The 12,830-nt window shown below is 36.3% G+C and overlaps 1 protein-coding gene across 1 annotated transcript; it reads left to right on the top strand.

Annotated features, from left to right (window-relative positions):
- The first annotated feature begins 7,409 nt into the window (after positions 1 to 7,409).
- On the top strand, positions 7,410 to 12,830 carry gpx8 (glutathione peroxidase 8 (putative)). Its single transcript, XM_030142581.1, has 3 exons — positions 7,410 to 7,652; positions 7,784 to 8,045; positions 12,285 to 12,830. Exons 1-3 carry the CDS (start codon positions 7,446 to 7,448, stop codon positions 12,446 to 12,448), a joined length of 633 nt encoding a protein of 210 aa, XP_029998441.1. The 5' UTR covers positions 7,410 to 7,445; the 3' UTR covers positions 12,449 to 12,830.

The raw sequence follows: 12,830 nt of genomic DNA, 5'->3' as shown, positions 1-12,830 counted from the left end.
GTGTGCTGCTGCTCTCCACACCCACACCTGCAATCCAAAACATTATTTCCTTCAGCTATTGTCTTTCACAGTAAATTTTACATGCAATTTTCAGCTTTGTACATATCATTAGTCTCATATCATAATGACCTAATTCATACACAAAAGGACAAAAGTATATGGAAATGTTGAATTCAGGTGTTTCTTTTCTAACTTCTCTGGGATACAAACAACATAATTTGTGTATGAGTTAGGCAGTTATGCTATGAGGCTAATGATATGATAATAACAAGCAGTAAATATGACTAAAAACAATTTTAAATCCAAACTGGGCATGGTTAGGTTGGAGATTATTAAACATTCCATAAATCAGTCATTTAAAGAAGTATCCCAGTCAGTTGTCCCACCTAAGCTAACTATCTTAGTTAGCTTCTAGCAGCTAGCTACCACGGTGATATGGCCTATCCACTACTGTAATGCCATGACATTACTGTACATGCAACTGATTTTTATATTTTAGAATATATTTAAAGTTATCTAGTGATGGTTTAGCTGAAGTTACTAGCTGACAGGATGTTCATTAAAATGTGAAGGACTGCACAGAAAGAGAAACAGTCTAAACCCAATCTTCTCAAATGGAGCATCCAAAAGTGGGTTACAAAGGATGTGGTTGTGTAACATACTATAAGTGTGAAACATGACACACTTTTAAATTGACAGATGTGTGTGAAAGTTATGCACTAATAATGAATGCTGGCTGTTGCCAAGGTAATGGAAGCATTTGACTCTCAGGTGAGAGGTTAAGCTTACATTGGCATTCAAAGGCAAGATATAAAAATACAAATATGACCCGAGTTAGTTACATATGGATTTATATACTGAAGATAAAAATGAAATCGAACTCCACAATGTCATATGTTTAGAAGAGCTCACAAGAAAGTGTGGAAACAGTTATGATGTTAACCCTTAAAGACCCAAACATCCACTGTCGACCTAAACCATCTACTGACGTAATTGTTTAATACTGTTGATTCACTAATTCTATCAATACATGTAAATAACTGGTGTAAAATACAGTTTGTCATCCTTGCATAGTCATCAGATCTGACCCATTTGGATGTTCAGTGGCTCCGTAGTTACCATGGAAACACCTTTATCTTCTAAAACATTGATTCACCAGTAAAACCCATGGAGTTGGAGCAATGACAGTGGATGGACACACTGGGTTTATGTTCAGTTAATGAGAGACTGGACTGAAAAAGTCACTTTTTCCTCATTTGTTTATGATTTGATATCATAACCTTTGAACTCACACTGAGCTTTTATGAACATCTACATGATCAGTATGCTGAGAATAATATTTATAATAAATGGTGATAAATCACTTAAGGCAATCAAAATAAGTTGTGACAAAAATAGTTTGGGGTCTTTAAGGGTTAATTTCTATTCATATTCATAATCAGCACCCAGAGGAATATGGTCTCAATGCAGACATGGAAATATGTTTATGTTTTATTTAAAGAAACAATAATGCCGATATTTATATGTATTTACTATGGCATGAATTCTGTAAAAAATGGGTCCTGACTTCATGACCAGGGGTGAATGTCGGACAAATGAGCTGAAAAGCCCTGGTCTAAACAGCAGAATGACCTTATACTGGGTAAAAATTTTAATAGTTAAGGAAGTGTATTTTCACTCAGTTGAGTAGATGCTTAATGTGACTTTAATATCATGCATTGAATTGTGCTCTTCCAGAGGCTTTAAAACCATTTACCAGGATATTTTAAGTAATTTGTTGCATTTTTAAAAGTAACATAAGTCATTGTACTTAAAAAAAAAAAACAAAAAAAAAAAAAAACAAACTCACACGGACACATAACAAAGAAAATGCTTTTATCATCCCCTCTTTTTTAAAATTAGATTTGGCAGCAAAATGTCCGTCACTTTTCCAACCCATTACAGATTTGCTCAGTCAGGAAAAAGAGAAACCTTCTAAAAGTCAGTGCAGAACTGTTTGAACTCAAAAATAGAATATGTTCCTGAACACAAACCTGCTCGGCAGCTTTTTCAGAGTCACACCATTGTCTGTCAGTGGTGCCACTGTAACATGATATGTGTGGTGTGACAGTGGCACCCTGGGACGCTCCTCCTCTCCATGCTGTGTCTATTGATGTCAGATACATAACATATTATTAAAAACACTGAAAAAAAAGAATGTTAATAGGGACCAAGGACAGCTTTGTGTATTAGCTACATGTAGTCAAACTCATAGCTCATATATTTTTGCAGCAATATCTCAAATTTATTTAGAAGAAAATTAAATAATGTATGTTTCCTTACACATAAAAGAGTTGAACTTTATTAGAGGGACAGTATACACAGTATTTCTTTAGCATATTTTTCCGTGTGGAGTTCTTTTTTCCCCTTCAGTATCTTAAAGGTAGGGTGGGAGATCTTGGAAAAATGGTTCGAGCAAGCTACATTTTGAAAATACACAATTCAAAAGTCGAAACCTCTTTCTTCAGACTTCCCCCTGAGGGCCACGCCTCCAGAGTACTGGGACTTGAACTGAAACTGATGCTTGTTCCTGAGGGTTCACGAGTGCTGCGCAGCATCAATTCAGGCCCCACCCCGGTCCACGGATCCATGCATACCTCATTCATTTTCTTTTTTCTTTTTGCATGTATCATTATTTTAAGCTTCCTTGAATTTTCATTTCTACATTATGTTGTGCAAAGAAGTCAAATAGTAGTAATCAGGAAGCTTGTATCATATCCATATTTGAAATAAATCAATTTAAAAAAATAATAAAAAATTCTCCTCCATCTCTCACCCCCTCCGTGGATCCATGCGTACCTCTGAATACAGGTCTGTATATCAGTATATTAGATTACAAGTTTGACTTTTCACTTGTTTTGGTCTCGGGCTAGTAAGAACAGCTGATTGCAGTAAGACTGATGTCAAGCTAGCAGCGCACTTAAGTTTGCTTTGAACGCTGTAATCTGTGCATTTCACTATTATGTTTGTTGGCCCCAATTCATACCTATCTGGCTAACGTTGCATTTCCTAGCGATTTATGTTGGTGACAAAACAGTTTGCCAGCGAACTTTACATCCTAATATAGCTAATATAGCCAAGCTCTGGCTCTGTTTCCTGTACAGGGTGGGGAAGCAAAATTTACAATGAACATTTAGTTGTTTTTTCTCAGCAGGCACTACGTCAATTGTTTTAGAAACCAAACATATATTGATGTCATAATCATACCTAACACTATTATCCATACCTTTTCACAAACTTTTGCCCATATGAGTAATCAGAAAAAGCAAACGTCAAAGAGTGTGTGATTTGCTGAATGCACTCGTCACACCAAAGGAGATTTCAAAAATAGTTGGAGTGTCCATAAAGACTGTTTATAATGGAAAGAAGAGAATGACTATGAGCAAAACTATTACGAGAAAGTCTGGAAGATACTATTAAAGAAGAATGGGAGAAGTTGTCACCCGAATATTTGAGGAACACTTGCGCAAGTTTCAGGAAGCGTGTGAAGGCAGTTATTGAGAAAGAAGGAGGACACATAGAATAAAAACATTTTCTGTTATGTAAATGTTCTTGTGGCAAATAAATTCTCATGACTTTCAATAAACTAATTGGTCATACACTGTCTTTCAATCCCTGGCTCAAAATATTGTAAATTTTGCTTCCCCACCCTGTACAAGTGCTCCAAGCCTCTGAGAACATGTGATTCATGCATGAAGAGGAGTACGTGCAGAGAGGAGAGGGGGGAGGGACAAATGACAGTTGAGTTTGATAGACATATCACCATTCAATCATTTTGATGGGCCGGTTAATATGATTGGATGGTGTTTTTTCAGTCCTGTCCGTTCCACAGGAGACTAAATTTTTTTTTATTTTTGTGCTGGAGCATCTAATGAATTGATTGCAATTGGGGTGTGAAGGGGAATTTAAGCAATATAGTAAAAAAAAAAAAAAAAAAAAATGCTCCAGGAAAACATCTCCTACCCCACCTTTAAATAGTGCAGTATTTGGAGTATATTAGGTTGTCTTATTATCAATATTTGGATTAATAGTACTTGAATCACTACCCAGATAGCAAATATTTTGGCAGTATTATGGCATACATTTGGCATTTTTGGCTTTCTTTTGGAATTATGAAAACCTTTTGGCTTAACTATGGTATGATTAAGGTTATCCATAATATATATGGAGGCACCAGCAATATATGGCTGAGTTCTGGCATATGTTTGGTTAACCAAAAGACTGGGCAAAGAGTGGGATCAAGTATAGGGATGGTATGGCATGTTTATCGCAAGCCAGAAGATTGACTAAAGAGTGACAACATCTTATTCCACATATGGATGTGTTTTGGTTGTGTTTTGGCATATTTCTGTAAAGCCAAAACACTGTGCAAAGAGCAGGAATTTCTACCCAGAAGAAAACCCCACTTCATTTTAAAAGCATGATCAGCATAAATTTTAAGTGACTTTTGGCCTCTCTTTGGGTCAGTTTTGGCTACTTTTTGGCTGGATTATGGGGATTTGGGGCTTTTCTGGGACAATTATGGCTATGTTTTGGAAGTCCGCATTACTTTTGGGTGAATATTGGCTTCCTTCTGGTTTGATTTTGGCTTGCCTATTGTGGGCCAGTTAGGGCCCATACATCCGCCCAGAACTTTGCCAAAATGGCATGCCAGTTTTGGGCCAGATTTAAGCCATAATGATTTTGCTATCTGGGTATTAACTCATAAAGACCTAAACAACTGACAGTGACCAAAACCATCTACTGACCTAAACTATGTAATATCTGTTGACTCATTAATTCTATCAATTCATGTCAATAATTGGTGTAAAATACAGTTTGTCATCTTTTCATGGTCACTTTCATGGAAAAATTGTAAAAAAGCAAAATGTCAAAAAGGGTTTAATCAGTCTTTTAGCTCAATAAACAAAAGGATGGACTACCTTTGCAGATTCCCTCAGGGTCTGTGTTTTGCTGCTGGGGTCTGTGTCTTGGTGGAGACTCCAGCTCCAGTCTCTGACAGACTGAGTCAAACACAAACTCTGGCTCGTGGCGCCCCCCTGTGGGTAGAGGAGTACTTGCAGCAGGACCCTCACTGAAACCCCTGTGGATGATCTGCCTCCGGAAACGTTTGTACGAGATGTAAAGTGGGTCGTGTTGTACCTCAAGAGTTAAAAAAAAAAAAAAAAAAGAGCAACATCAACAGAACTATAGGAGCATTACTTCAGACAGATCTTGTCTCCCACACTGTATGTAATATCATATTTGAATCCTTTGGTTGCTGATACTGATTGGATAAAAGTTAGGATGATACCCCATAAATTCCTTGTAACCAACAAGGTTAAAGAAGTATCCTTCAGAATTATGCACAAATATTATCCTGCTAAACACTACAAGTTGAAATTCAAAACAGACATAAATATAAACTGTTCTTTTTGTGGGGAACATCCACAGACTGTGCTGCACCTCCTCTGGTATTGTTCATACACCAAGAAAAATGGGAGAGAATGAGAGAAAAATCATCAGTTGTTGCGCTGGAGGCCCATAGATCAAAAACTAAACAGTTTAAGAAAATGAATGAAATACAATAGGGCCTTGCTTTCAAGGTAAGGCCCTCTCACTGTGAGTGAGAAGGCCTTACCTTTCAGCTCAGTCCCTAAAAATAATAATAATAATAATAATAATAATAATAATAATAATAATAATAATAATAATAATAATAATAATAATAGTAATAATAAAAGCTTTATTGTCATTGCAAAAATACAACTGTACAGTGCATTGAAATTTTGTCTTTTTTATGCTCAGAATTATAAATGCAGAAAATAATTAGGCCTATGAAACACACACACACACACACACACACAAAATAAGTCCAGTATCAATAAAAGCATGCATTTATCAGGAGTCTGTTCATTTAACCCAGTCTCCTTGGGACCCAAACCAGAAAAATATGCTTACCATAGATTTACATTTTGGTGGCTTGTCCACTTTAAAAACAGTCTCTTAATTGATTTATTTGTTTATTTATGTATTTATTTATTGTCATTTTGTATCTTTTACATTGATTTCATGTTATGTCTTTTACATTTGTCTTTGTTACATCTTTTATATCATATCCTGTCATTGTTGACTTGTCATGTTCTTGTTATTATTATCATTATCATTATTATTTTATTTTTGTTTTGTTTTTGTTGCTGTCATTTTCTTACAATTTTTACTGTGGAGGCTTCTCCTCAGCATTTCATTTGACTCTGTCCAGGTAAACACTCCTCTACGTTAATTTGAAAAATAGATAGGTCATTAAGTAGATCATATTGCAATATTTTCTTCTTCTTTATTTAAAAAAAAAAAAAAAAAAAAAAAAAAAAAAAAAAAAAAAAAAAACAGCTCCATGAACCATCTTGAATACTGACAAATAAAGCAACTAGCATCAAATTACAGCTGAAAAGATTAATCAATTAATGGACAGAATCGAAGCTTTGTTTCCTTAATTTCTCTGCTGTTAAACATTGGTTCCACTGTTGTGTTTCACACGGACACTTATTGTGATGCACATGACACCAGGATCAACACACAGTTGCATGTTAGTTTCATGTTCAATTGGTATAAGTTATTCAGTTGGATCCAAATGTGTTGAAGACTGACCTGACAGATTGTTTATAGATGTCATTGGACTGGTTTGTTGTTCATATCTATAGATATTACTATATATACTTTTATACTGTTGTTATCGTTGTTGTTGTTAGATATTTTTTACATATACTTATATACTGCTGTTATTGTTGTTGCTATCTCTCTCTCTCTCTCTCTCTGTCTCTATCTATCTATCTATCTATCTATCTATCTATCTATCTATCTATCTATCTATCTATCTATCTATCTATCTATCTATCTATCTATCTCTCTGTCTGTGTGTGTGTGTGTGTGTGTGTGTGTGTGTGTGTGTGTTTATATGTAAATGTGTATGTATAGGTGTGTGTGTGTGTGTGTGTGTATACACTGTTGTTATTGTTGTTATTTCTCTCTATATATATTTCTATATATTTTTTTTACTTTTATCATTTTTGTGGATGTTTCTGGTTCTGGAATAAAGGACAAGTTGTTTGTCATTTTCACACGTGTGTCACATTGTTACTGTTTTTTCACTTATTCAAATAATCATTTAATTGAATTGAAGAAAACAGTAGTTCTAAACATCATTTAGGGTGTTTTTATTCTCACTCTTTGTCTCTAACACAGTGTTATTCCTCTCTCCGACATCGTTCATTACGAATACATGAACATTTACAACCTTACAAATATTGGTGATGACGTCATTTTGCACTTTCTGGTGACTTTTAGTTCAGCCAATAGAAACTGTCCTTTCTGAAGCTCGGCCCGCCCCGGTTCGCCAGAGCTCGGTTCGTCGTTCCACCCCCTCCAACATGGAGACTCTAGGGGGCTACCCTGCCAAGTCCTCCAACCCGAAGGCCAAGAATCTGACGGTGCTTTTGAGCCTGGCTTTGGGTGTGGGGGGTCTGTTCCTCCTGCACACCCAGATGAACAAACTCAACACACCCCAGGACTTTTACTCCTACGAGGTGAAAGACGCGAAGGGGAGGACGGTCCAACTGGAGAAGTACCGAGGAAAAGTAGGTCCACATCATCATCTGTGTGTGTGTGTGTGTGTGTGTGTGTGTGTGTGTGTGTGTGTGTGTGTGTGTGTGTGTGTGTGTGTGTGTTCGTACACAAACATTCCCTCCTGTTGTTTTCCTAATGCCAGGTTTCTTTGGTTGTAAACGTGGCGAATCCCAGTGAACAGACGGAGGCTCAGTACCGGGCCCTGCAGGACCTGCACCGGGTCCTGGGCCCCTCACACTTCACCGTCCTGGCCTTCCCCTGCGGACAGTTCGGCCCAACAGAACCCATGAGCAGCCGGGACACCGAGGCTTTGGCCAAGTCCACCTACGGACTCACCTTCCCCTTCTTCAGTAAAATTAGAATCCTGGGCTCAGAGGCGGATCCAGCCTTCAGGTTCCTCACAGGTACAGTCCAGTACTTTTACAGACCAGTACTTTTACAGTACAGTACTTTTACAGTCTACTACTTTTACAGACCAGTACTTTGACAGTACAGTACTTTTACAGTCTACTACTTTTACAGTCCATTACTTTTACAGACCAGTACTTTTACATCCAGTACTTTTACAGTACAGTACTTTTACAGTCTACTACTTTTACAGACCAGTACTTTGACAGTACAGTACTTTTACAGTCTACTACTTTTACAGTCCATTACTTTTACAGACCAGTACTTTTACATCCAGTACTTTTACAGTCCAGTACTTTTACATCCACTACTTTTACATTCCAGTACTTTTACAGGCCAGTACTTTTGTAATCCAGTACTTTTACATACAGTACTTCTACAGTCCAGTATTTTTACATCCAGTACTTTTACATACAGTCCTTTTGTTGTCCAGTAGTTTTATAGTCCAATACTTTTATAGTCCAGTACTTTTACATCCAGTACTTTTACATCCAGTACTTTTACAGTCCAGTACTTTTACATCCAGTACTTTTATAGTCCAGTACTTTTATAGGCCAATACTTTTATAATCCAGTACTTTTACATCCAGTACTTCTACAGTCCAGTATTTTTACATCCAGTCCTTTTGTAGTCCAGTACCTTTATAGTCCAATACTTTTATAGTCCAGTACTTTCACATCCAGTACTTCTACAGTCCAGTACTTTTACATTCAGTACTTCTATAGTCCAGTACTTCTACATCCAGTACTTCTATAGTCCAGTCCTTTTATAGTCCAGTGCTTTTACGGTCCAGTACTTTTATAGTCTAGTACTTTTATAGGCCAATACTTTTATAATCCAGTACTTTTACATCCAGTACTTCTACAGTCCAGCATTTTTACATCCAGTCCTTTTGTAGTCCAGTACCGTTATAGTCCAGTACTTTCACATCCAGTACTTCTACAGTCCAGTACTTTTACATCCAGTACTTCTATAGTCCAGTCCTTTTATAGTCCAGTGCTTTTACGGTCCAGTACTTTTACAGTGTAGTACTTTTACTGCCCAGTACTTTTATGGTCCAGTACTTTTACATCCAGTACTTTTAAAGTCAAGTACTTTTACATCCAGTACTTTTAAAGTCCAGTACTTTAACATCCAGTACTTTTGAAGTCCAGTACTTTTACAGTCTAGTCATCTATACATTATGTTATTAGATTTGATTAAATGATTATTTGTTTAATCTAAGCCTTAATATAACTTTTATACTGTGATTATTAAACTATATTGTTATTATTATGATTATGTGTAGTGTTGTATGTAGTGTTGTTATTATTAACCCTTAAAGACCCAAACCTCCACCTCCAACCAAAACTATCTACTGCTGATCCACTAATCCAATCAGTCCATGTCAATAATTGGTGTTAAATACAGTTTGTCATCTTTTCATGGTCATCACATATGACCCATTTGGACGTTCAGAGGCTCCGTAGTTACCATGGAAACACTGTCATCTTCTACCACATTGATTCACCAGTAAAACCCTTGGAGTTGGATCAATTACAGTGGATGGACACACTGGGTTTATGTTCTGTTAATGAGAGATTTGACTGAAAAAAGTCAACTTTCCTTCAGTTTTTTCTGATTTGATCAAATAACCTATGAATTGACTCTGAGCTTTTATGAACATCTACATGATCAGTAAAATGAATATAGGAAAATATATGGTTTTCACTGAAAAATGCAAAATGCTGAGGATAATATTATAATAAATGAGGAGAAAGAGAAATCATTTTGAAGTTGAAATAAAAACAGTCGTGGGTCTTTAAGGTTAAATAACTGTTTTATGGTGACACAATGAATAATAGTATATGACTAACTGTATTCAGTTTCAGTCAGTGCTGCCTTATATGATGCATTTCACACAGAAGTGTGCAATCTGTATCATCTTAATTTTTTCCCTTTTTACTATGGTAGTGTGCATTACGTACAGCTAGTTCCCTGAAGCACAGGACTTTAGTCCAAGATAAACACAAAGTAGTACACAAAGAACACAAAGTATATAAAACACAAAACAGTGTGAGAAAGGATTTAGACACAATTTTTCCTTGACCTTTTATTTTCAGCATCATCAAGTTCCAGTGAAAACCAGTAAATACAGATGGAAATATAAATGAACTTACAGGTAGGCTAATATAATAGAACTTGCTTTTACTTAGAAGTAGAAAGGCCAGTTTGTCCTTTCTCACTTTTCTCACAGCATGAAGTCAGAGAATAAGAGAAAAAATAAAGAACAAAAATATAAGTGAACTGTTCAGTTTCTATGTAGCCTGATGCTACATTTTAACTCTATCCTCTTTGTTCATGCAAATACAGGGGTTGGACAAAATAATGGAAACACCTTAAAAAATCAACAAAATATAATTTAATATGGTGTAGGTCCGCCTTTTGTGGCAATTACAGCCTCAATTCTCAGAGGTATTGATTCATACAACTTGTGAATTGTTTCCAAGGGAATTTTAAGCCATTCTTCAGTTAGAATACCCTCCAACTCTTTGAGAGACGATGGCGGTGGAAATCGACGTCTTACTTGAGTCTCTAAAACTGACCATAAATGCTCAATAATGTTGAGGTCTGGGGACTGTGCCGGCCATACGAGATGCTCAACTTCATTAGAATGTTCCTCATGCCATTCTTTAACAATTCTAGCTGTATGGATTGGGGCATTATCATCTTGAGGTGAAGGTATTTCCATTATTTTGTCCAACCCCTGTACATTATTGCACTTTATTTTACAACAGAGGCCTTATAACCAATTAGTGATGTCAGAGAAAGAGCTTTTGAATGTGTGTATAATATTTATAGCTCATGTTCCAAAACAGTAAAAATCTTACTCAGTTTTCCAGCAGAATATTTAACAAATGATATATTTAAGCACATGTATTTTATGTATTTTGTAATCTGCAGTGAATGTCATTTTTTAGGTAAACCACTCAACCAGTGTTTCCAACTCATCAGTATTAAAGTATCTATTGTTTGTCCAAAAAAATCACTAGAAGTTACTAAATGACATCATCACCTAGTTTACGTAATTGTAAATGTTCATATTTATTGTAATGAACGATGTAGGACAGAGGAATGACATTGTGTTAGAGACAAAAAATGAGAATTAAAAACAGCCTAAATATGTTTATAACTCCAAATGGACTATACTCTGTCAATTCTAGTTTTATTTAACGTCCCATTTCCAACTGTCCTCCTTTATCTGGGCTTGGGGACTGACTAAAGGCAAAGTTGGTTTGTTGGTTTTGTTTTTCTCTTCAGTTTCTTCAGTTTGGTTTGGTTTTTAACCTTACAGTCCACTTAGGAGACGACAACAAGTCACAGTAAAACAGGAACATTTACAACCAGAACATTTGTAATTTTCAGTCAACACGAACAATGGAAATGGACCAAAAAGAGACAATAGAGAAAACTGTCAATGTCAGTGGGACTGATTTATATTCAGTGATTTGTTTTAGACAAACAACCATAGTTGTTTTCACGTCAGAGTCACAAGAGGGGTCTGAAAAATCACTAAATATACCAACAAAGTGTCTAAGTGTGAAACACTAACTTTTCCATCTACAGACAGACCATGGGTTTATATGACTGGGACACAGGAAATCATTTGGTGTCATTTACAGAAAAATGGGTGAGTTTTAGGGTTAGAGGCACTTTACAAAAGGTGAGAAAAGATTGACATATTTTAAAAGTAGATAAAATTGTTTCTAGGGGCTTTTTGGAAAAAAGTTATCTCTGACAGTTTGCACAATTACTCATACATTGCACATTTATGTAAATATATATTTATTTACTTAGTAATAGTTTAGTTTATATGTTTTATATTTTAGTGTATTCTCTTTTGCATGCCATTCTTAAATGCCACTTTGTTTTGTTTGTTTTAATTTCCTAGTGAAATTATTCTTTTTTTATATATAGTCTTATATTCTTAATGTTATATTTTCTTGTTCATTCAGTGTCGACGGCAAAGTCAGATTTGCATTGTAGAGGGAAACCTGTTTCTTTACACAGGACAATAAAAGCTTTGAATGTTGAATAAGTTGCTAGGTTAGTCTGACAGGTTGCTAAACCTCCTAACAGAAGTGGTCAGTTGTCATCCATGGTGCTGACTGCTACCCCACGGCGCCGCCCCATTCTTATTGCAGGTTTTCCAGGTTGTCTGATGACTCTCTGCATTGAAGTGTGTTCTGTTTCAGATTCTGTGCAAAAAATTCCAAAATGGAACTTCTGGAAGTTTCTGGTGAACACAGAGGGAAAAGTGGTCCGGTTCTGGCGGAATGATGAGCCCATGGAGAGCGTGCGCCAAGAAGCAACGGCACTAGTGCGAGAAATCATCTTAAAGAAACGAGTGGAGCTATGATGGAGGTTATGGACTGGTACTGTCCACGGGGGGGGGTCATGTCTGTGTCTGCAGCCAATGACTGGACTGAACTGGGACAGCGAGTGTGTTTGAATGATGTTTCCTGTCAGAAACATGCAGCATCTGTGTTGGATGTTTGTTCCTGTGTCATACGGACCGTCCTGTGATTAAAAAGAGGAACTATGGTGAACTTTCCTCACAATAACCACTGCTGCATCTGAAGGATTATTCGGCCATTGACCTTTTTAAATGTTCTATGTGGCCTGTATTTTGTACCGTCTGTTCCAAAATGTGTTCTTTAAAATGTTTGGTCTATTTCAAGCCATTTCTGACTGATTTGAGCAATGAGCAATAAAAGTGTTTCATATTAAGTTGACGGAGA

Source organism: Sphaeramia orbicularis, chromosome 9 (assembly GCF_902148855.1).
Source record: "Sphaeramia orbicularis chromosome 9, fSphaOr1.1, whole genome shotgun sequence".
Lineage (NCBI taxonomy): Eukaryota > Metazoa > Chordata > Actinopteri > Kurtiformes > Apogonidae > Sphaeramia > Sphaeramia orbicularis.
The sequence above is the reverse complement of the archived record's forward strand: the minus strand, read 5'-3'. Positions and strand labels throughout refer to the sequence as shown.